This window comes from Panicum virgatum, chromosome 1N (genome assembly GCF_016808335.1).
Source record: "Panicum virgatum strain AP13 chromosome 1N, P.virgatum_v5, whole genome shotgun sequence".
NCBI lineage: Eukaryota > Viridiplantae > Streptophyta > Magnoliopsida > Poales > Poaceae > Panicum > Panicum virgatum.
The window spans coordinates 29,467,545-29,492,007 of NC_053145.1; the positions used below are offsets into that span (position 1 = coordinate 29,467,545).

General features: G+C 42.8%; 2 protein-coding genes across 2 annotated transcripts; both read left to right on the forward strand.

The window, feature by feature from the left end:
- The first annotated feature begins 655 nt into the window (after window positions 1–655).
- On the forward strand, window positions 656–9,710 carry LOC120655596 (guanylate-binding protein 4-like). Its single transcript, XM_039933493.1, has 14 exons — window positions 656–1,156; window positions 2,299–2,460; window positions 2,653–2,718; window positions 3,299–3,442; window positions 3,536–3,649; window positions 3,790–3,891; window positions 3,992–4,177; window positions 4,908–4,997; window positions 5,069–5,203; window positions 6,139–6,261; window positions 6,586–6,671; window positions 7,394–8,006; window positions 8,090–8,167; window positions 8,265–9,710. The coding sequence occupies exons 1-14, from the start codon at window positions 818–820 to the stop codon at window positions 9,306–9,308; spliced, it is 3,282 nt and encodes a 1,093-aa protein (XP_039789427.1). The 5' UTR covers window positions 656–817; the 3' UTR covers window positions 9,309–9,710.
- Window positions 9,711–20,834: 11,124 nt separating this feature from the next.
- On the forward strand, window positions 20,835–22,995 carry LOC120655597 (GTPase activating protein 1). Its single transcript, XM_039933494.1, has 3 exons — window positions 20,835–21,162; window positions 21,429–21,524; window positions 22,521–22,995. The coding sequence occupies exons 1-3, from the start codon at window positions 21,049–21,051 to the stop codon at window positions 22,806–22,808; spliced, it is 498 nt and encodes a 165-aa protein (XP_039789428.1). The 5' UTR covers window positions 20,835–21,048; the 3' UTR covers window positions 22,809–22,995.
- Window positions 22,996–24,463: the final 1,468 nt, after the last annotated feature.

A 24,463-nucleotide genomic window follows, 5' to 3' on the forward strand; every position in this document is an offset into this window, starting at 1 on the left:
TTATATCATTATAGTTTTCACAAATTACAGTTTTCACATTCAGTTCAATCATCGCGCGCATGGCGCACGCTAAACACTAGTCTACAGTACAGACTAGAGCGCGGAGGGGGCACAGGCGCACAGCAGGGCCTTATTTGGATCGGCAAGAATTCTAGTACGCACACGTCTCGAAAAAAGAATCTCGCCTGCATGAAGTACTAAATAAAGTTTATTTGCAAAATCTTTTTAGGAATGAGTGTAACTTTTCGCGACGAATCTAATGACGGTAATTAATCGATGATTTGCTACAGTGATGCTACAGTAACCATCCTCTACTCGTGCGGTCAAAGGCCTTATTAGATTCTTCAGGGTCACTAATGCGGGAGTTCTGGAGTTGGTTTTGTAAACTGACTTTGTTTAACACTGTAGCACACTGTAGCACTTTTCGTTTGTTTGTGGTAAATATTGTCATACCATGACCTAACTAGGCTCAAAAAATTCGTCTCGCAACGTACATCAAAACTATGCAATTAGTTTTTTTATTTAACTACATTTAGTACTCCATGCATGAGTCATTTGCTATATTTAATATTTCGATGTGATGGATATGTGATGAAAAGTTTGGATTTTGGGGGGTTTTTGAACATCTAAACACACCCCTTCTTCATTTGCTCTGGCAGCGAAGGAACGCGAATCCCCACCTCCTGCTTGCTCGCGAAGCGCGACTGCGCCAGCACCGCTCCCGGAATCCCCTCGCCCCGGCACTCCCAAATCCAAAACCCTAGACGAAGCAGCCCAATCCCCTTTCTCCCCCAGCACACCACCCCGCGAGGCCAAGATGTTGCAGATGCTGGGCCTCCGCGGCTCCGTGTCCAAGGACCGGGGTCGCGGGGGCGACGCGTCCCCGTCCTCCTCCTCGGCGGCGGCGGCGGCCGGTGGCACGGGGACCCCGCGCTCGCCGTGGACCCCGGCGTCCTCGCCGCGCTCGCCGTTCGCCGCCGAGGCGGGGGGCGAGGGCGGGGGCGGCCGGCCGCTGCGGCTGGTGTACTGCGACGAGCGCGGCCGGTTCCGGATGGACCCGGAGGCCGTGGCCGCGCTGCAGCTCGTCAAGGGGCCCGTCGGGGTCGTCTCTGTCTGCGGCCGCGCGCGCCAGGGGAAGAGCTTCATCCTTAACCAGGTTCGCCCACCCTCTCTCGCCGCGGCGCCCTCTTGAGTCCACCACTCCTGGTCTGGTTCGTTCCTAGAGCTTACTAGTACCAGCGTCGAATTGGTCAAGTTGGAATCAGCGCCATCGAGGAGAGGAAAGATAGATATTGCTTTTAGGAGATAGTTGACGGCTGGTTTAACAAGATTTTGGTCCCACTTGGAGCTGGAAGCAGACATCACTTTTTGCGAGCTATTCAAATTACAGATCATCGGAGATATTACAAAGTAATGGTCTTTCGAAAAAGAAATTGCAAAGCAATGGATCATCGAAAACATGAGTTTTTTTTTTTCTCATAGCATTTCTACCCAGCTCTCTAACCTGGTTACCGTCTATAACCGGAAGGTCCCGGGTTCGAGCCCCAGCCTCTGCATATTTGTGTGGGTAAGGCTCGGGGCTTAAAAACAACCCTTCCCCAGACCCCGCGCAGTGCGGGAAGCCTACGGCACTGGGTACGCCCTTTTATTTCTACCCAGCTCTCTATGTGCTCTGAAAGTTGTATTTTCAAAGTACTTTTTTCTAATTTTTTGTAACGTGCTGGATTGGTTTGGTAGCTGATAAATGTTGTAGACAAACGTGCTATTCTTCTGATTAAAATGAATCAAAAGATGGTAGCAGTTCTATTTCTGTAATCATCATTATTAAAAAAACTCAAAACAATGCTTATCACCATATTGTTGTTATAAATAATTGCTGCTGTGGATATTTGGTGTTAAAATTTTGTCACATTGTCTGATCTAGTGGAACATGGACCTTTCGTTCATATTCATATTTAGGTTGGCAAGTATGAGGACAGCAACAGGAATAGGATATAATAATCATATGACAACTCTTGTGATTTAAGTTCTACTAGTTGAAAGAGGCACCAGTCTTGTATAGTTCTACATCATTGATTAATGGGCTAGCTGGGCTGTAAAGTATTCATGCCAGACTGATAGTATTCGGCTTTTGTCAGCGTTTTCAAACATCAATAATTTTTTGTCTTAAACATGTTTTTTATGTTATCTAGCCTCTAGAACATGTTAAATAATATTGTTCCAACATAAAGAAATTATTATATTGTTGCCAAATGCCCTGTTAAAGTGGAATGATGCTTATTTCTGTGTTTGTAATAGCTTCTAGGAAGGAGCAGTGGATTTCAAGTAGCAAGTACCCATCGGCCCTGCACCAAGGGCCTTTGGATGTGGAGTGCCCCAATAAAGAGAACTGCCCTTGATGGAACTGAATACAGTCTTCTGCTACTTGACAGCGAGGGCATTGATGCCTACGATCAGACGGTGCGAAATATCTTAGGGAACTCACTTCATTTCCATCCACTTCTAAATTCTAGATATCTTCAATGGTTGTTCTGCTGAGTTGAGTTGTTATATTTTTCATGGTTTATGCTTAGTCTTCCAGTCTGTATTGATGCACTTAATCTTATTTTATCTTTACAATGAATGAAACATAACACGTTTCCTCTTTTACAGGGCACCTACAGCATTCAGATTTTTTCTTTGGCGGTCCTACTATCGAGCATGTTCATATATAATCAGGTCTGCTTAATGGTTTCTTATTTACAAGCCTTTGTTATAGGGTTGTCTCAAATTCAGCCCTAAAAATGTTGGACTGTTTCACATTTGTACTTACAATAATTAATACATATGGCCATTAGAACATGTATTAGCAAAAGCGCTTCAAATATAAGAAAAGGAAATGGCTTTGTGTATGTGTGGAAAACTTGTACAACTATTATGCCCTTCCACCTAAGTTTTATTGGACAGTGGTTGCCTAGTTGTTCGGCAAATAAATTCACAGGAAAAACCGTCTCACGCAGCAAGAATATGCTTTAAACCAGATGTCTCGTATCTAGTATCTATACAGGCTTCTTGATTCTGTAGCTTTTATTTAATTTAAAACAAGAGGGGCTTATATTAGTGGTGGCTGAATACGAAATGAATATATTATGTATGCAATCTAAAGGCTAGGAGTAGTATCTGCACTTATTCCTATTCAAGATATATGATAATGCGAGCACATGGACATGAAAATCTAAACTCTTATGTTGCACTGTGTGTTATTTCTTCAATGATCATTTTTAAAGGAAGAAGAAATATATTTTATTGCCCTGTGCAGATGGGTGGTATAGATGAGGCAGCCCTTGACCGCCTTTCACTTGTTACTGAGATGACCAAGCATATCCGTGTGAGGGCTAATGGTGGGAGGTCTACTGCATCTGAGCTTGGGCAATTTTCACCTATCTTCATCTGGCTGCTGAGGGTAACTGGTTCTCTGATTTGGGAATGTTGTTTTTAATTCTTTGATAAGTTATCATAATAGTTTTTCCCAGTCTAAAGAAGATATTTTTGTTAGGATTTCTATCTAGATTTAGTGGAAAATGATAGAAAGATAACTCCACGGGATTACTTGGAAATTGCACTGAGGCCTCTTGATGGTAGAGGAAAGGATATATCTTCAAAGAATGAGGTATTGTGCCATACTATATTTGTATTGGTTTGAATTTCTTATATTAGATTCAAATATTTTCTGATCTTATAGGATGATTTTTGCATTATTTTGTTTGCAATGTTACTTACAATTTCAATTTCATTTGCCAATTGTCTTAGATCCGTGAATCCATCCGTTCGCTCTTTCCTGATAGAGAATGTTTCACATTGGTGCGCCCATTGAACAATGAAAATGAACTTCAACGTCTAGATCAAATTCCTGTAAGCTCTGTTCTCTTCTATTTTCATTATGGAAGTATGCATACCCTACAATAATATTTTCTTTGTTTGGCACATTTAATATTTGAATCACATTTACCAGATAGAGAAATTACGGCCTGAATTCCAAGCGGGACTGGATGAATTAACAAGGTTTATTTTTGAGAGGACAAGGCCTAAGCAAGTTGCTGGTACAATCATGACAGGACCGGTACTAGCTGGTGTTACACAGTCCTTCCTGGATGCACTAAATAATGGTGCTGTGCCTACCATATCATCCTCTTGGCAGGTATTTTGTCTCTTGAGCGATGCCCGTCAGAGCATTTCTGTAATTTATAAGGTGATGCATGTTGAGTGTTACAATGCTAAGCATGAAACAAATATTCCATAATCTAGGAACCTTGTAGTTTTATTTTGCATAATATTGGTGTCACCTCTCAACTATTTTTTTTAATATGAACACTCATTTAATGATTTTAATTTCCAAAAAGACAACAAAAAAAAGCCTTCGAGTCCCAACTAAGTTCAGGTAGGCTAGAGATAAAACCCAACATGAACCACCAACAAAAAGGAAAATCGTATATAAAGTGAAGTACAATGGAAAAAAAGGTAAACAAGACAAATAATAATCACCGTGAGAATATATGCGGAAATTTGGTTGTACATCATTTGGAAGGAGAATGGACTTTGTCAATGGTAATAGATTTATGCAAAAATTTCAGGACAAATGAAACACATACAAAGTCTATCCATTGCTGTCAAAGATTAGCCATCCTTGGCTTTGATGATGTAAATAGTAGAATTTTCCTGGTAATTAATCACTGTGAGATTTAGAAAAACCTCCGTAGTATTTTGCAAATGTTATTAAATAAGCAGCATATTAAGAAAATACGAGGTTCGATAGAATATTGGGGTTCTGGTCTATGTTGACTGCTTAAATTATTTAAACAGTTTTCTTAATAATAAATATTCTACTTTTGCCATTCTTGGGCTTAGCTGCCTCCTATATTTGACTGCAGAGCGTAGAAGAAGCAGAATGCCGAAAAGCATATGATTCTGCGGCAGAGATTTACATGTCATCTTTCATCCACAGCAGATTAGCTGAAGAAGTAAGTTTAAAGGTCAATTAAGTGTGGTGCATATGCTCATACATTGCAAATTGTTAACTTTGTTAATTTAGGATGCTTTAAGGGATGCACATGAAGCTGCTTTAAGAAAGGCACTTGATGCATACAATACTGCTGCTGTTGGAACTGGTACTTCACGTGCTCACTATGAGAAAGTTCTTAACAATTTCTGCAGAAAGGCATTTCAGGTACACTGTATACCTGTCATTGTTGTGCAAGATTGCGTTGATCCTGATTTCTTTTGTATTTAGTAAGTTTTACAAATTCCTTCACATTTCTTGGTTGACAACGTAGAGAATACATCAGTGTTTAAAAGGCGGCACCTAGGCATCTGGGCAGACCTAGCTCGCATTGGGGAGCAGTAATGCTTTTTTCGCCTAGGCGTCCGGGTGTGCCCAGCTAGCTCGCCTTGGGTCGCCTTGTCGCCTTTAAAACACTGGAACACATTTTAATATTTCACAATGATATAGGTGTGTGACCATTGGTTGTTTATAGTGTTGAAGTAAGTTTTTAGCTTTAGTTTAGGTGTGCTTTGACATTCTTATATGATCCTTAATCATAACGTGGTGGTCAATTGGTAAATGGTAAAACTTTCTTTGTTAATTGAAGTTTGATGTGGAAGAAAAAGAGAACTTATTGATACTCTCACCTCATTGAGCAAAAGACTTGATATTTGAAAGCTTGAAAAGACTCATGTTAAAGATTGTTCTCAAGTTGTATACCTCTTTGGTATGCTGTACATTTCACAGCTCAATAAGAAAACAAGGTTGTTTAGGTTCTTCCTAAGCATAAATTATGCGTGACTCAGCATGTTTAGGTTCTCACTGTTCATGCGGTGAACACATAACTTGGTTCCAAGGTCCACCCACCCTGACACAAACAGTTTTATCTTCATAACTCATACCAAATAGTTAAGGTGTGGTATATTCGATGTTCAAATTGATGTGGTTTCTTCTGCACATGGTTAAATGTTTTATTATTTAGTTGTTGAACATATTGCTCAATTCCTCATGGGATAGTACCTGTCCAGTTTATATTTCTTTAACTTTGGTTTAATGATATTTATTTCCTTTTCCGTATGGCTTATTACTGGCATGGATTAACAACTGTTCCATTGTTTCAGGATTACAAAAGGAATGCTTTCTTAGAGGCTGACAAGCAGTGCTCAAATGCTATACAAAACATGGAGAACAAGATCCGAGCGGCATGTGCTGCTCCTAGAGTCAAAGTTTCTGCAGTGATTCAGGTATTTATTCAGGAAGATATGCTTCAATCCGTGTAGCGATCCGATCTCCCTAACCTGCTGTCTAACTTCTTTTATTGATATTTTTTTCTGCTTATTTATTTTTCTGCCTATTTATTTTTCTGCCTGTGTTTTTGTTAGATGTGCAATTTATGCCCCGAGTTTTAGCCAAATTTGAGAGAACACATTATTCTTTCTAAATTTCCAAGAGCTCTTTCAACTACTTAGATTGCAACCCTGCACAACTTTTTTTAGTTAGTTAAGCTACTAGTTTCCATTCGCCTTATTTTATTTAATGTTGAGATAATAACATAGTAAAATTTGCAGGTCCTGGAAACTTCACTAGCTGAATATGAAACTTCCTGTACTGGCCCAGCGAAATGGAGAACGCTTGCAGCTTTTTTAAGACAATGGTTCGTCCTGCCTCTGGGATTAGAAATTTCATGCTCATTTCTTGTTACCTTTTTGGCTTAGTTGCTTTCAGAAGACCACAATCTTCAGTGTTTCTGTCACCAGCTTATGATCTTTCAAGCAGTAATTCTTCTTAATATACTGCACAGTTCTGCGCATTCGAGAAAAAAAAATCTTTTTGCGCAGTACGTTGTTTGTTCGGAGATAGAACTTCCAATGTATTGTGTTACCAGATTATGTTGATTTAACAACTGATTGAAACATTACATTTTGCTATGCTATTGCCTCTTATTTTGTTGAACCTCTCTCTATTTAAGTGATAGGACACCTTTTTGGATGAATTTACTTACTGTCTCTTGCAATTTCTTGCTTTGTGGGGTTGAGAGAACCAAAACAGACAATTATTATCTATAGGTTTCTAAGTGATGATTTTATGGATTATTATTTTTTACACTTAATTACTGTGACTTAAAAATCCAAGTTGTAGACACACTACACTATTGCATATATCAACTGATTGTGGTATCTCGTAATAAAATTTTCATAAGATCAATATAATTAAGTTGGAGCCATTTTGTACAAAACTTAGCATATACTTGATATTTTTTTGTTAGTTCTCCCGAATTTATTGTTTGAGTGAATAGCTCTACACTTTGTTATTTTCTAAATTTCAATCTGTTGATTCCTTGTCATCTCCAAGGATCTGATAATATGCTTGTTCTAGTTTGGAAGGGCCTATATTAGACCTCTGCTTGAAGTTAATAAATGAAGCTGAATCAGAGAGGACTTCTTTTGCTCTAAGATGTCGGTCAAATGAGGACCAACTGGAACTTTTAAAGAAGCAACTTGAAGCTAATGAGGCACACAAATCTGAATATTTGAAGCGCTATGAAACTGCCATAAGTGAAAAACAGAGGACTTCTGCTGATCTTAGTGGGCATCTTGCGAACCTGAGGACCAAGTGTAGCACATTAGAAGAACGCTGTGTAAGCATATCTAAGGAACTTGACCATGTCCGACATGAATGCACTGGTTGGAGGGCAAAGTATGAGCAATCTGCTTCTCAGCAAAAAGCTGAGCAAGATAGATATGTTGCTCAGTTGGCCTCTCTTGAGTCTAGATACAGCTCTGCAGAGGGAAAGTTGGGCGCAGCTCGTGAACAAGCATCCTCTGCCACGGAGGAGGCTGCAGAGTGGAAGAAGAAATATGAAACAGCTGCTCTGCATGCTAAAACTGCACTGGAGAGATTAGCATCAGTGCAAGAACAAATTAACAAAATTGCACAAGAAAGGGAGAGTGCTATAAGGGCAGAATTTGCCACACATTTGGAGGAAAAGGTTATCTCTATTTTTTTAAAATTTCTTTGATATCTTTGTTATGATATTTGCATGTATACATGACATCATCTCATTGCTGACAGGAAGAGGAAATAAGGAAATTACTTGCAAAGATTAGACAGGCGGAGAGTGAAGAAAGTGTGTTGATGGAGCGCTTGCAGGTGGTGATGACTTTTCTGTTAGCACTTCAGTCTTCCCTTGAATTGCGTCATTCTGTTACATGCGAATGATTGTTTTTAATGCTTGAACGTTATTCAGGTTGCAGAATCAAAAACACAGGGCCACAACAAGGAAACTGCAGGCTTGAAGGATGAAATCAAAGAATTAATGAACAAATTAGAATTTCTAAGAGACAGAGCAGTATCATATGAAAAGCAAGCTAGAATGCTTGAACAAGAAAAAATCCATCTTCAAGAGAAGTTCTTGTCTGAATGTAAGAAATATGATGAGGCAGAACAAAGATACAAGTCTGCAGAAAGGGATGCAAAGAAAGCTACTGAGTTGGCTGACGTGTCTCGAACAGAGGCTATTGCATCTCAGAAAGAGAAGGATGAGGCACAGCGGTTATCGATGGAAAAGGTAGCAGTTATTGAGAGAATTCAAAGACAGGTTGACAGACTAGAGCAGGAAAAAGTTAATCTATTAGGTGAAGTCCAGAGGATGCGTAGTTCTGAATCTGATGCCTGGTCCAAGGTTACTTTGCTTGAGAGTAGGGTTGCTGAGAGGGAGAAAGAAATGGATGATTTACTGAGCCGTAGCAATGAACAAAGGTCCAGTACTGTCCATGTCCTTGATAGTCTGTTGGCAACGGAGCGTGCAGCTAGAGCTGAAGCCAATAAGCGTGCAGAGGCCATATCTCTGCAGCTACAGTCCACCCAAGGTGAACTTGATGTACTCCAGCAGGAGTTGACATTGATCCGTCTTGCTGGGACTGCACGTGATGGCAAGCTTCGGACCACTACTCGGGGCAAAAGGCTGCGAGGTAATGAAGTAGGCGTGGACTCTGTCCACCATATGGACATTGATCCTCCGGAGAGGAGTAGAAAAAGAACCAAAAGCAACACAAGCCCGTTAAAGGGTATACATACTGATGATGGTGGTTCTGTTCATATGGGAGAAGACAGTGTCACAGTTAGTACGGATATGAAGGGCATCAATCCAGATGGTTACAAAAAGTTCACCATTGCAAAACTGAAAGAGGAGCTAACAAAGCATGGATTTGGTGCTCAGTTGCTAGAGCTAAAGAATCCTACCAAGAAGGACATACTCGTGCTTTATAAGAAGCTTGTTCTGTGCGAGTAAATTGCCTCAAGTACTTGTCTGCTTCTTTGGCTGTATGAAGTATCAAGTATGTTCCCGAAGTGTACATTTATCCAAACTAGTGCGGGAATCAGTGTAGAGTAGTGTCTCCTAGAAGCCTATATATTTAACAAACTGATGCCTAAATTGTTTCCAAGGCATTCAGTTCTGCTGATTGGTTTGTATTTTGGTGGTGCATTTGCGTCCATTGGTTTGTGGTTTGTGTCTAGGCTTGTGTATTTGGTAGCTTGCTGATTGTGTTGAGTTATGACATCAAGCTTGTATATTGGTGCTAGCTTGATAAGCTAGGTCTTAAATTACCCAAAGCCAACGCTAAAATCTTTGTCAAGTTTGTCAGACAGCTGTGAAATACTTCGGTTGCGTGGTATGTGGATTATATTTGTATTGGATTGTGTTTTCTCCAAAAAAAACGTAGTGCATCCAGTAGGCCACTAATGTCTTGTTGGACGCGTTGGTTGGAGTCACGCGAAGTCTTCACCTGTCGCCCGATGGCAAGGAGCCAGGCATACTCGAGAGTTTCTCGGTCTCGGACTCGCCCTAGTCGGAGAAATATAATCTTAACTCAGGGTGCAGAATGTTAAATGAAAACTGTAATGGATGAACTGATTCTCTTGATTGATCTCAAATAAACAGTGATTACATATATACTCAAGGGACAGACGCCTGTTCGGGAGGGGCATGCCCCTTCCGAACGGGTCATCGCCGTACGGACGCGCCCTGTCATTAGCGGACACTAATGATTGGATTAACTAACTAAGCCGCTTGTTAATTACGCTGTTAATCTAATTGATCACACTATTATTATTTCTAACACTCCCTCTTGATCAATTGGCTTCAAGTATGCTTCATGTAATCTTTGTTCTTTGTTCTTGAGAATATCCAAAATAATGGGAAAAACTCCTCCAAAAACCATGTAGGAAAAATGTGAGGAGAAACCATATCTTTTATTTATATGCCATGAAAAACTCCTTAAACCTAATAGGAAAATGAGGAGAAAATAATATAGCATATACGTAATATCTTTCTCCTAAAATCCAGTGGGAAAAATATGAGAAAGATTAATATATCTTTGATATCTCTTTAAAAACCCCCATGGGGAAAATCAGAGATAGATATATGTCCTTGTGTTGATATTGTCTCATTAAAAATCTCTATGAGAAATTGAAAAAATTCATATAGGAAAAGAGTACAATACAAGGTTTGTTCGGGTCAAATATAAGATAATTCTCCACCTGAACATCACATCTTAACTTTCATCTCAAACGGATTACTTGTTAGATTCATATGTCATAAATGATGATATACAATGAATCATCATAACAAAACAAATTTCCATAATCATGAAAATATGTCCAGTCAATTGTACCACAATTAATTGACTGATTCTAGTCAAGATTTGACTTCAATAAAACACAATATAAATTTGATTTAGAATACAAAATCCAATTAGGACTGATTCTATCTTTGATCCAAAAGTTCAATGTCCAAACAGGGACTGATTATGTTTGAATCTGTTAAATTCATTTGATCCACAAAATAAGTTAGAACATAATTTCCACAACTATATATTTAGGTTCTGCGTGAAACCTTTATGCTACCAGCTCTTGCTTATTCACCATCTTAAAAAGGAAACAATATGGGAAATCTCTTCTCACATGTGAAGCAAGCGCAATTCTACTTTAATTGCTCACACAAAATTTGACCAAGTAGATTTAGAATTCAAAGCACCGTATGGGCTGATTACGTCCGAATCTGCCTAGGATTTTTGATCATTTGTATATGGCAATACAGTAGAGAAAAATTATGTCGACATTTAGTAGCCTTTAAATAATACAATAAATATTGCTTGTGGAAATATTCCTCATTTAACTCCATGTATTTCCCAAAGGTATGGAGTTAAGCGTTCTCATTAGTCTAGCACATATTAAGTGCATAGTTGTGCAGGACTTTTCATATATGTACAAGGTATCCGTAAGTTGGTAACTTTTGTGGCATACTTCTCCCCCTCATATCTTGATTTGGGGTTTGAGTGGTTTATTTGGTACCTCCACTCTTTCTGGCACAAAGTTATAATCGGATTTACCACCTTGTTAGTAAATAAAACTAGTGGATTATTTGCAAGTGCATTGCAAATGGTGCACTGCTTAAAGTTAGTACGTGATATGAGGGCGAATGTGCATACATTCATTCCTGGCATTTTAGTGGTTAAATCTCCCCCTAATGCCTAGATTGCTCCTCATATAAGAGTAAATGAAGGGGGCTAAACAAATTCAACTATAAAATTTTTGAGATGTAATTAGCCCTATCATGTTAACTCTCAGGTGGTGATATCGGTACATATAATATGTAGCCGAGGTCCGCAATGGGAAATACTGGCATTTCTACCAAAATATGATCACGTAGTAACTCCAACGGAGGGAGACGTTTGCAGTAGAAATGAATTTATTTATTAATGCATTTGTGTTAAAGTATGTCATTTTATATGTAGCAAACTATATACAAAAAAGAAATTCAAAAGGAAATCTTATCAAATATATTGAGATACATATAAACATTATTGAATATCAAATATGCTGATACATAAGTATGATATACAATACCATAGAATATTAATTAGTTACATAAATATATAACTACATGTCTGAGAACATCAACATATGGAATCTATGGACATAAAATTAGTCCATGTCTCCAAACACATCATGTGAAGCATACTCGACGAAATCGCCTTGTGGGTGATTAGTCAGATTGTTGCTTGGTTCTTTCGGAACCTGTTGAGAACAACTGGCTTCCTTAGCTAGAGATGGAAGATTGAAGTGTGCTTCAAGTCTTGGTTCTTTAGCTTGTCTGATGAGGACATCCCTCCCAACGATACACCCATGCCTACTACGCAGCAAGGACCAATGACAAGAGCTCGTGCACGAGAGCTAAATTATCAGGTAAACTCGTTCCTCGTTGTCCATAAACCATCATCCATGAATGGGGTACTACTAAATTCTTGTGATGCTTTTCTTATTCTTAGGAACTTGGGACATGAACCAGATTGGAGGGAGAGCAAACACGACAAGAAAGCGAGTGTGGATGATCAGATTGGACCATACCAGTTCGGACCTCCAGGAAGGGGCAACTTCGGAAGGCCATAACTCTTAGCTCCGAATATTGTTTGAAGTCCATGAGTACTTGTTGGAAAGCTCTTGAAGTCTACTTTCAGATGGATCCAACCTCAAGACGAAATTCCAAAGGACTTAAGCAGAATCGCCAAAATGACGTTCAGTCTTCCAGTCTTGGGCTGAGGCCCTTGTATCTAGTTCAGCCCACTAGGAGCCCATTCTAAGTTAGGGTTTACACCCCCACGCCTTTTGGCTGCCCCCCCACCTATATAAACCACCAGCAGCCACCATTTGAGACTTGTGTTTTGTTTGGTTGTAAGTTTAGCTGCTGCTACTTCCTTGTAAACGCGTGTGTCGATTAGACCACCCGATTTGCTTGATTCAGAACCCCAACTTCGTGTGTATCAGATTTATCCTTTGGGCAAGGTCTGTGTGCTGTTTGCTTGTCCACTTGTTCTTGCTTGTTCTTCGATTTGCTTGCAGGTTCAAGGTTGTTCTTGGCACAGCAAGAATAACACAAATTGGAGGCGGTGTAACTGTCGCTAAGTCGCAGTGCAACCCTTGTGGTGTTGTAGTCGGGCAGCACAACATCGATCCTCCTCAAATCGAGTTATCCCCCACTCTCATCGAAAGATCGGGAGCAAACCCCAGCGGGTTCCATCATGTGGTAATCAGAGCAAGGTTTTTTTTGGTGAGAGATTCTACCCATCCCTTTACCTACAGTCCAGAAAACTACACAAAAATAGGCTAGATCTGAAAATCCCAACAACAAGTTTGAGCTTTTGCTGTTCTGCTTAGTTCTTTGCTTGTTGAGTTTCAGTTGCATTGTTTGGGCTAGTTGCTGGTTCTTAGTGGTTCAATCTTTAGAGTTTTGAGTTCTGGTCACGTTTTAGTCACCACGAAATCCACGAAATCTATTCATATTTCCGCTGTCATTTCTGCCACCACGAATCCATCATCCCAGATCTGAGCACTGGAAGAAAACAGTCCTATATCTTGTGTTACATGTCCGATTCAAATGTTTAAATACAATCTGGAAAGCTTATCTCATGTTCTTTCCAACGGATCTAAATTTTCTCCTAACTCCTTCTGAGCGCGTCGCAATAGCACTTGAGATTCGCGACCTGCTGTCTGAAAGTTGAGATGTTGGAACTGATTTCAAAGGAGTTGTGTGCAGCAATCCCTTTGTTTGGGTTGTTGGGTTTTCAAAAGAGTTTTAGCCCCTGAAAAAGAAAGAGCAAAAAAAAAAAGAAAGAGAAGAGAAGAGAAAAAAAGTGAAGGGAATAGAGCTGTTGTTTTCTTACATTCCTTGCTGTCTTGGTGTGTGACAACATTTGTGTTCAGGCTCATGTCTCTAGCTTGATTTGGCACTAGGACCAGCATAGGACCATCAATGAATGTCTATTCAACTTGCTTTGACTAATGTGGTTCTAGCTGTACCTTGATTTGTTTTGTTTGCAACCACCTATAGCTCCACAAATTATCTACTACATCACGGGGTTGTGCTTGTGTAACCATTTGTGTTGTTCTTGCTGGCTGCCGACACCTCCTGCCTTGCTTGGTAAGAACATGTAAGAACTTGAATGGACAAGTGTGAGTGAACATATAGTGTGCCACCACCTATTTCCTTTAGTTGGTAGGCAACTTCTTGTGACTTTGTTTGCTGCAAGCTAACCATGGCAGGTGCAGGGAGTGAGGATGAGGATGGTGGAGGTCTGCTTACACCTCGCACCAAAGGCATCGTACATCATTTTCAAAAGCAAGTGAGGGAGTACACCTTTGGAATTGATAATGATTTGAAGGTGATAAATGAGAAGATTGGGCAAATGGAGGCCGCACAGATTTCCAACAACACCAAGCTTGCAGGTTTGGAGACGGCGGTTGCTTGCGTGGACAAGAGTCTCGCTGCTCTTCTAAGGCGCTTTGATGAGCTCCACGCGAAGACGAATGATCAGCATAGAGGACGTGGCCAAGAGGATGAGGATGGCGTAAAAAATTCAGGTGCTAATTATGCTGCTGACACCGAAGTTGAGGATCGAGGCCAGCGACGTCTACGTCGTAACCGTCGAGGTATGGGTGGACAGCGTCCACATGAGGTACATAACAATGACATTGCTTTCAGTAAGATAAAATTTAAGATACCCTCTTTTGATGGTAAATATGATCCAGATGCTTATCTTACTTGGGAGATGGCTGTTGAACAAAAGTTTACTTGTCATGATTTTCCTGAAAATGCATATGTTAGGGCTGCAACTAGTGAATTCACTGATTTTGCTTCCGTTTGGTGGATAGAACATGGAAAGAAAAATCCTAATAACATGCCACAAACTTGGGATGCTTTGAAACGGATCATGAGGGCTAGATTTGTTCCATCTTACTATGCACGTGATCTTTTAAACTAGCTGCAGCAGTTAAAACAAGGTACTAAAAGTGTAGAAGAATACTATCAAGAGCTGCAAATGGGCATGCTACGCTGCAATTTAGAGGAGGATGTGGAACCTGCTATGGCTAGATTTTTGGGCGGGTTAAACCGGGAAATTCAGGACATCCTTGCTTATAAAGAGTACACTAACATAACCCGTTTGTTCCATCTTGCTTGCAAAGCTGAAAGGGAAGTGCAGGGACGACGTGCAAGTACCAGGACTAACATTTCTGCAGGAAGGAATTTTTCCACGCAGCCCCGCTCAAGCATTCCATCAATTGGACGTGCTGCTGCACCTTATTCATCGTCAGCTCGAACAGCAGCCCCACCTTCTAGCGACAAGCCTCGTGACAACCCTGCAAATTCAGCAGCAAAGACAACGCAAAAACCTGCTGCAACCACTTCATCGGTGGCATCCACAGGTAGAACAAGAGATGTTCAATGCCACCGCTGCAAGGGATTTGGACATGTCATGCGTGACTGCCCAAGCAAGAGTGTTTTGGTGGTCAAAAATGATGGTGAGTACTCATCTACTAGTGAACTTGCTGAAGATATCCTTGCATTGCTTGCGGCTGACCATGCAGAAAGTGAGGGCTGCTCGGAAGAACATATTAATGCAGCTGAAGCCGACCGCTATGAGAGCCTAATTGTGCAGCGTGTGCTGAGCGCACAAATGGAGAAAGCGGAGCAAAATCAGCGGCACACATTATTCCAAACAAAGTGTGTCATCAAAGAGCGTTCGTGTCGAGTGACCATCGATGGAGGTAGCTGCAACAACTTGGCCAGCAGCGACATGGTGGAGAAGCTTGCGCTTACCACCCAACCACACCCGCATCCATATTGCATTCAATGGCTGAATAACACTGGTAAGGCAAAGGTAACAAAACTTGTGCGAATTAATCTTGCCATCGGATCCTATAAAGATGTTGTTGAATGTGATGTTGTGCCAATGCAAGCATGTAGTATTCTGCTAGGAAGGCCATGGCAATTTGATAAAGATTCTATGCATCATGGTAGATCAAATCAGTATTCCTTCCAATACCATGATAAAAGGATTGTGTTGCATCCAATTTATCCTGAAGCAATTTTAAAAGATGAACTTGCTAGAGCTAGTAAAATGAAGAATCAGGAACAGGCTAAAAGTGAAAATCAGATTGTGGCAAATGAACTTGAGAAGCACAAAAAGAGAAGTGCCAAATCTGTTCATGATAACAGAAATGAGATCAAGCTGAAAGGGGCATGTTTCATTGCTACTAAATCTGATTTGGATGAGATTGATGCTACCACTGCTGTTTGCTATGCCCTGATTTGCAAACAAACCTTGTTTTCACTTCAGGACATACCTCTTTCCTTGCCCCCCTGTTGTCACTAACCTTTTGCAGGAGTATGCGGCTCCATGGCACATATTGCTCATACTAGTGTCTTTGTGTGGACTAATCACCTATGTATCTCAACATAAATACTTATTAGTCCACCTAAATTGTCACTCGATTACCAGGAAAAAAAACAAGGGCCTTTCACATGGGTGCTGGTCGGCCGGAGCAAAGTGGCCCCGGCCGGCCGTCGATTCCTTGTTCAGAGGCGGGGAAACTCCCCCTCCTCGGAGGAGACGAAGAGGGCCCCAAGGGCACTCTTGGATGGGAGGGTGTTGCGGGGTGATGTCGGTGTAGGAGCGCGAGAGGATCTATAGCGGTGGCGGTGGAGGTGCGACGGTGATGTCGTAAGCGAAGCCCGGTGGCCACTTCTCGGCGTCGACTTCTCTTTTGGGAAGCGGAGGTGCTCCACGGCTTGAAGCCATGGTTCTGCCTCCATTCCATGGCGTGAGCAACATCGGCGGCGTCGTTGGTGCGGTGGCGCCATTCCATCGCCCCTGATGGGGAGGACAGGGCCTAGTGCACACTGCAGTGCCGGTGAACGGCACTGGTGATGGCCATTGGTGGTGGTGGATGTCGCACAGGGCACGGCGAACAACGCCTTGCACCATGAAGTGACGAACTCCACCGGCCTGGTTGTCACGAATGATGGCGTTCTCCATTGCGTCCGTGATGGAATTGACCATGGTGTTCATGGAAGGTACGTTGGGGGTCGTCATGTCTCTTTACCTTGCGTGAACTCCGGCGAGAACTCCGGTGAGTCTCCAGCGAGTCTCCCTAGCCCCGGTTGCCTTCTTCTCTTGTTCAAGAATTCGAGAACTCCACTAGTTCTACTTTCTGTTTCCCTTCTCTTGTTGTTGCCTTGCGCTCAGTGAAGAGGCTGATAACGTGTTGTGAATGGAAAATGAAAGAGAGAATGATGTAATGATTGATTGATTATTGATGAAGGGAGATTGTACATATTTATACTGTGCTAATAGACAGGAAGTGGCCCCTTCGTGGCACCACTTGGGGATGACAGTTCCCCTTGTTGATTTATCCACTAATTACTGAATTAAATAAATAATTACATATTGATAACTAATTAATCTATTTTCTTCAACATTATGCACGAGAAGGTTTTGCAACAGCTCACACACCTCGATTTCCGTACGAAGCATACATCCAAACAAAAAAAATTGTATTTCACAATTATCTAAATTAAATTTTAATTGTGCTGTTGTGTTTCGTACGGGTCTTCAAAACTAGACTATACTTGACTATATTTAGGTAACATTTTTTATAAAATACTTTTATTTATTCCATAACGATTCATTTTTCTAAAATATTTTTTTATTCTAAAATACTTTCTTATTTTGGATTTTTTTGTTCGAGGACCAACTTTTATTTTTTTATAGAATACATTCGGAACATTTCTTTCCATTGAATCGATTTATTTGTTTCCAACAATTTATATTCTTTAGTTATGACAATATTTGTAATGAAATTTGTTCTAGCTTCACCACCAAATTGTTCCAATTAAAAAATCATCCGAATATATTTAAATGCGGATCTTATTGAGCTAATTAGTTGAAATATAATAATATAAATTATATTATATTTGAAAGTGTTGTTGACGATCTACGCTTCTTTTATCAAGTGCATATGCTAATCTTAATTAATGTGTCGATACGCGTGCCGTAGCAGTTCCCCCTATACATGTGTTGTGCATATAGCAGTGGTGGGAGTCGTGCTCTGCGACAACATAGCAGCATCTTGCGCGCGCTGAGAATAGAAGTCTCTTTCCTTCAGTCTGATCGCGGTTCCATCCGTACGCCGCTACTTAGGCTCGCTGCGAGGAATGGAGGGAGGCGTCAGCACGAGGTCGAGCGCCAACAAGAAGCTCGTGTGGAGACACATGGCGGAGAAGGTAGAGAAGCTAAGGTGCACCAGTGTGCAATTGTAATACCCATTTTTGCAGGTGAGGTGCAAGTAGTAGTTCAAGAGCACCAAGAGGAAGCCAAATATATTATTCTATGTTATTATGGCCGAGGTATTTCCATCCATGTGTCATACTATTGTGGAAGTTCTGATCAGAGTGCTTCGCTTTCGGTTGTGCTTTTTATTTACCAAGTTATATTCCCAACCTGAATAATCTTTATCTCTATGTGAACTAATGTCGTTGCCACGGCCAATAGGAATAATACCCTGATTCAGTTTAAATTTGCTCCGATGTATTAACTTTTTTTTGCTATGTATGTATGTATGTATGTATGTATGTATGTATGTATGTGTTGCATGTCTTGGGTTAACCGGTGGAATTATGCATTTACTTAAAAAATGAATTCATATGTATTTACTTATTCTCCTATGTAGTAAAGATAGCCAAAATATTAAGATCGTAGTAGGGCGCGCAACGTACGCCGAATATTCTAAAAGTGACCAAAGAAATACCGAAATTCTCATCCCAGACAAAGAGCAATACCTCCACTGCCACTGAAATCTTTACTGCTGATGGCAAGACAACCCTTTAATCCAATTCTCTACCTTAGATTTTTTAACTGTAGCTTCGCATTGTCTGGTCTCCGATAAAAGATCAGCTTTGATTTATGAGACTGCACTAAGCCAGTTAGATCATGAATTGTTCCAGAATCCCCCACTCCCCGACAATTCCTAGCCAGGGTATTCATCGCAGCTTAAATCGTAAAAAGGACACACCCGCGTAGGGTGATGAATCCTTAAAATCACGTGTACGTCATATATACGCATTCTGTAGACTCGGTGGACGTGAAGATAAATCGGGAGACTTTGGTTTGCTTACGTTGACATTGACTAGCGGTGTCGGTACCGTTTTCTGGTGCCGTGGTGGGACCGTGGGAGTTGGGCTGCTTACCAACTACGTACAATGATTTCCTCCCTGTGGAAGCATGAGACCAACGGACGCCATCTAGAGAGTTCCAAGGGGTCATTTCCTTCGTTGCTACGACATGTTTGGTTGGGACCAGCGGCCGGCCCCGTGACGTGTGGGCCCCTTTCCATACCCACCGGAACGGCCAGCCTCGGCACGCCGGCGCCGGCCGGGAGACAGGCCGTGCAAGCCCATGTGCGTGGGAACGAAGCTCTCAGTCAGATGCATCCAAGCCAACTGAAGGCGCGTTCATCTACGCGATGCTGAGTTTATGGTTGACCGTAGACTCAGCAACTTACGGTCGATTCCATTTCCTTTTCCCCGTCCCCCGCAAGCCTCTCACTTCCCCGTTCTCCCTTCCTTTCCCCATTTCCCCGCAGCAACTTACAGGCGTGCCAAAAAGAATGGAGCGTGTCGTCATTTATATGCGGCTCTCGTCCTCTCAGCCTCTCATCTCTCTCCTTCTCTCCCATCTCTCTCCTACTCTCTCTCTCTCATCTATCTCCACGGGGTCCTTGGTGAGGCGCAGCTTGGATCTGGGCTGTGAGGCTCGTGAGGTGAGGCGCACCTTGGGGCTTGGGCTGCTGAGCATGTCGCTCGTGGCGCAGCGGCGCTGTGCTTCCTCCACGGCAGGGCGCGGCGGGGCGCATCCTCCGCTGCAGCACGCGGCAAGGCGCGGGAGCGACGGCCGGCAGGGAGCAGCCTCCGCGGCGGCGCGTCACGCGGCGAGGCACGACATCCAGCAGCTCTTCGCGGCGGGCGGCGGGGGTGCACCCTCCATGACGGCGCGGGCGCTCCTCCCGGCCCAATCCGGCTGGCGGCCGTCTTCTCCAACCATCCTGTGACCGGATCCGGTGGCGGAGGCAAGCACACGGCGGCTGCGGCGCTGCCGCGGGCTCCTCCGGTGCCGCCGCTGCCGGATCTGCCTCCCTGGATGCAGCGGGGAGGCGCGGCGCGGCGGCTCCGGCGGCGGGGAGGTGGCGGGGCGGGCCAGCGGCGGCGGGGAGGCGGAGCTCCCAGGTTTTGAGTTTTTTTTTCTCGCAAAATTTTTTTGCAAAATTTTTCCACTGCAAAATTTTTTTCTCTTGAAGGTTCTTTGTTTTCTATTTTTTTTCAAAAAGTTTTCTGCTCTCCAATTTTTTTCTTTGATTTTCCATCTTAAATTTTTTTCTCAAATTTTTTCTCTCTAAATTTTTCTTGTCAAAATTTTCTGTCTTTTTTTTTTCTAAAATTTTTTTTCTTGAATTTTATTTTGAAATCAGAAAACAACAAAAAACTTACTAAAATAGAAAAAAACAAACGGTCGGAAAATCGATCGCACGGAACTCCTCCGTACGGTTGACCGTAAATTAGCCACATCCGTTCATCTATCCGCTCCGTCAACAGAGAAGAGAAGGTTTCTCAAAAAAAAAAACAGAGAAGAGAAGGCACGCTAGCACGTACAGGGGCCTGGAGCGAAAGCCAAGCAGGACAGGAACCGGTCAGCGCCGGAGCCGCGTCACCCAAGCCGGCCGCCCGTGGCATCCGAATTCGGAATCGCCGTTGATTTGTCAACGGGCGCGCTCGTCCGTCCCCTGCCGCTTCTGCTGCGTCTGGAGTTGTGCCGGGTCGGTCAAGACCCGGGACTTGGCTAGCCAGCAGCCGCGGAGGAACGAAGGAATACTGCGTCCACAGCAGTTGCCATCCGGGGGCACCGCCGCCTGGGGGAGTCAGTATTATTAGTGGAGGGAGTCCACTGCTGACTGCTCCACCATCGCCTAGCTAGCCCACTTTTCCTTGACTTGCGGCTCTCGTCAGCTCTCCCCTCTCCGCCGCGAAGCCGGAGCGCTTTTTTAAAGGCAGCAAGCAAAGCCCAACCAAACCCATTCGAGAGGTCGCCGAGGAGACGGGGGAGGAGGAGCATCGGAGAGGGAGAAGAAGAGGGGTAGCCATGCTGGACCATCTCGTCGGGCTGGTGAGGGTGCGCGTGGTCAGGGGGGTGAACCTCGCCATCCGCGACCTCCGATCCAGCGACCCCTACGTCGTCGTCCGCATCGGCATGCAGGTTCGTTCCATCCTCTCCCCCCTTTCGTCCTCTTGCCTGCTTTGCTTCCGTCTTCTTTCCAAGACAGGTTTCCGGAATTTCCTCTGATTCCCTGATCGATTTTGCCCGATCAAGAGATCTGTCGAATTTCGTTCTAGTCAACACCCAGCCCACTGCAGAGGGATTTCATTTTCCCTGATTAGGAGTTCCCCTGTTTTAGTTGCCGGTCTAATTCCCCGTATGCGAGCGCGCGCTAACTTTGATTATTTTTTTTCGACATTCCGCAGAAGCTGAGGACGAAGGTGATCAAGAAGAATACCAATCCGGAATGGAATGAAGAACTCACCCTCTCGATTGAAGACCCTGCACATCCTGTCAAACTGGTATGCATCCCCTTCCGTCAATTTCTCCTTTCCTTTCCTGAATCCGTTGTCTTTTTTTTCTACCCCTACTCCTTGGAACTCTAAGAATGATACTCAGAAGGAATTATTTTACTGCTTCACGTTACCCACATGACATTTACTCCCTCCTTCCCCATTTATAAGGCATGGTGGAACATGACACGGTCTTCTAAATAACACTTTGACCATTTATTTATCATATATTATATCACTTTTGATTATAAACTTATAATTATTGTAAACTATATTTGATTATGAATCCAATCATATGAAATTTGCATTATAAAAATAAAAATTTAATAGTCAAATTATTGGTCAAAGATGAGAAGGTTTGAATCTTGATATACGTGTATGCCTTATAAACGGGGAAGGAGGGAGTATATTCATAAGTTATTCATTATCACCCGGCTTTCTCGATATTTTCGGTTTGTAGTTGTACGAAGAAAAGCATTCCTTACCATGCTTCTTTGCTAAATCCTGCAGTCATTACTTTGAGAGGAGTAAATGTTTCCCCTTTTTAATTTCTGAATCTTACTGAATAACTTCCATATTTTTGGAATTCAATTAACATCGTGTATTCTTACATGTGACTGATCGATGGAATTTATGCACACTTGCGATTTGCCGATTCCAGCCAAATAAATTTCAAGTCAAGCCATATTTAGGATCCTCTAATGCTTTAGTTTCCTGAAGCTTGCTATTGTTTTAATATTTCAATCTAAAGGAAAAATATAAATACCTGAGAAGTTGTAAATTTGAGCTAGAAAATAGCCATCCCTGAACTTTCATAGTTGAACCACTGATTCCACATCCCTGAGAAGACGTTATTTTACAGCACCGCTACTAAACATTTATCCTAGAACCACACACACACACACCGTGATTTCGTTAGCCAGCTCTCTCTCTTAAAGAGAGAAATGAATGCTCATATTCTTGGTTATCATGCGTTGACAGTGATGCTTCTTTCTCAATCTCCAGGAAGTGTTTGACAAGGACACATTCGTGGATGATTCGATGGGTAACGCGGAGCTGGACATTCGACCGTTGGTTGAGGTCGTGAAGATGAAGCTTCAGGATGTTGCCGATGGAACTGTGGTAAAGAAACTGGTGCCCAACAGACAGAACTGCCTAGCCGAGGAGAGCTCGATTTACATCTCCGAGGGGAAGGTGAAGCAGGACCTGGTTATCAGGCTGAAGAACGTGGAGTGCGGGGAGATAGAGCTCCAGCTTCAGTGGGTCGACCTTCCTGGTTCAAAGGGTGTATGAGCTCAGCGCTGCCCTGCTGTTTTCAGGGGTTCTCGAGTAAAAGTAAAGTTCATGTGACGAATGTAAGCTAAGGATGGTTATGGTACAGCAAGTGCTAAACTGCTGATTAGGATTTTGATGTTCTTTTATGATTTGTATATAAGGGGTTGTTTGGATCTGTGTTTTGTGAAAACCAGATTTCATAAAACCGTGTTTGGCCTAACAACCTTTAATCCAACTAACTTGGGTTTTTCTAAAACAAGCTGCTCGGAAATCAAGAAAAGTGAATCCAGAGGCTTTTCATAAACCTAGAGCTGGCAATTTCGAGCCACGACAAGTTGCGCTAGACCACTGCTCCGATCAAATCAGGGAGTTATCCCTTAATGATCGGGAAGAGATCCGATCTAAAAACGAATTCAATCTTGAAAAAGCTTCAGAAATCACTCACTCACAAACGCCACCAACCATGGGAAGGCATTGGCACTTGGCGAGACCATATATGGTGAACCAATATTTGTTATTGGTCGTCACCTAGATCTCAACATTGCATCTACGCCTCAAGGCCACTTTCATGTGCTGAAAGGGATTTGAGCCCCCAGAACTACTCGGATTGGATGCACGACTAGCGGCATACATCCCCGAACTCCCATACCAAGAAGAAAACCAACTCTCTCCTATCCAAGAGGATAGATTTGGATTCACAATACCAGTCACAGACTATTCTGATGAATCCTACAACGATCGCCGCGTTTACATGGCAGATACTGCCAATAGCAGAAGAGATAATGAACTGCCAGAGGACATCTCAGCAGATGACCTCACCGCAAACGCCGGCAACGAAAACGACGCCGAATGCGACGCGAGGCGTGAAAGAAATCGCCTGCATGAGCAAAGAAGAGCAGACGCGCGGCAATACCAGCAACAACAACCTCAGTGCAATCTCTAGGAAGAGCTTGAAAGAGCTGCTGAAACATTCCCAGTGGCCAACATCATGCATGCCGCGAGACACCTGGATCATGTCAACGATCCAGCAGTCCAACAGAGCATCCATCTACTACAACACGTAGCGCTACAACTCAACGATAAACAGAAGATGCCATCTCAGTCCAAGAGCCACAACTGCGCAAGATCCAGCAGAACTCCAGGAGGAAGGCGCAGAAGGCAGGAAGGAGGCGGATAGAACAACCAAAACCAGCAGATCGGTGCTGCCAATCAAGGCGCACCCCTGCACCTCTGGCTCATTCAGCAACCGGCGGCGTAGGGAACAACCGACCTCGACAACCACCACCTCGAGGTAATCACCAACGTCTACAGGACGCCCTTCCATTGAACTTCGCAATTTTGCAGCTGCAGGGTACGACGCCAGGCAAATCATCAATGCCCGGCAGGAGGCACGTCCCCTCTAGGAAGAATACAAGGCTTCATTCGACGCCGATCGTTTCCCGGCGTTCAGGCAGCAATTCAGCCTCTACGTCTACCCCGAGGGCTTCAAACCAATCGGCTTCAATAAGTACGACGGCAAAACCCACCACACCAATGGCTTCGGATCTACTCCCAAGCAATCGACGTAGCCGGCGGCACCGATACTACAAAAGTCTCCTATTTCCCGTTAGCCTTGGAGACATCACAGCTCCTATGGCTCAACTCCCTCCCAGAGAACATCATCGACACTTGGG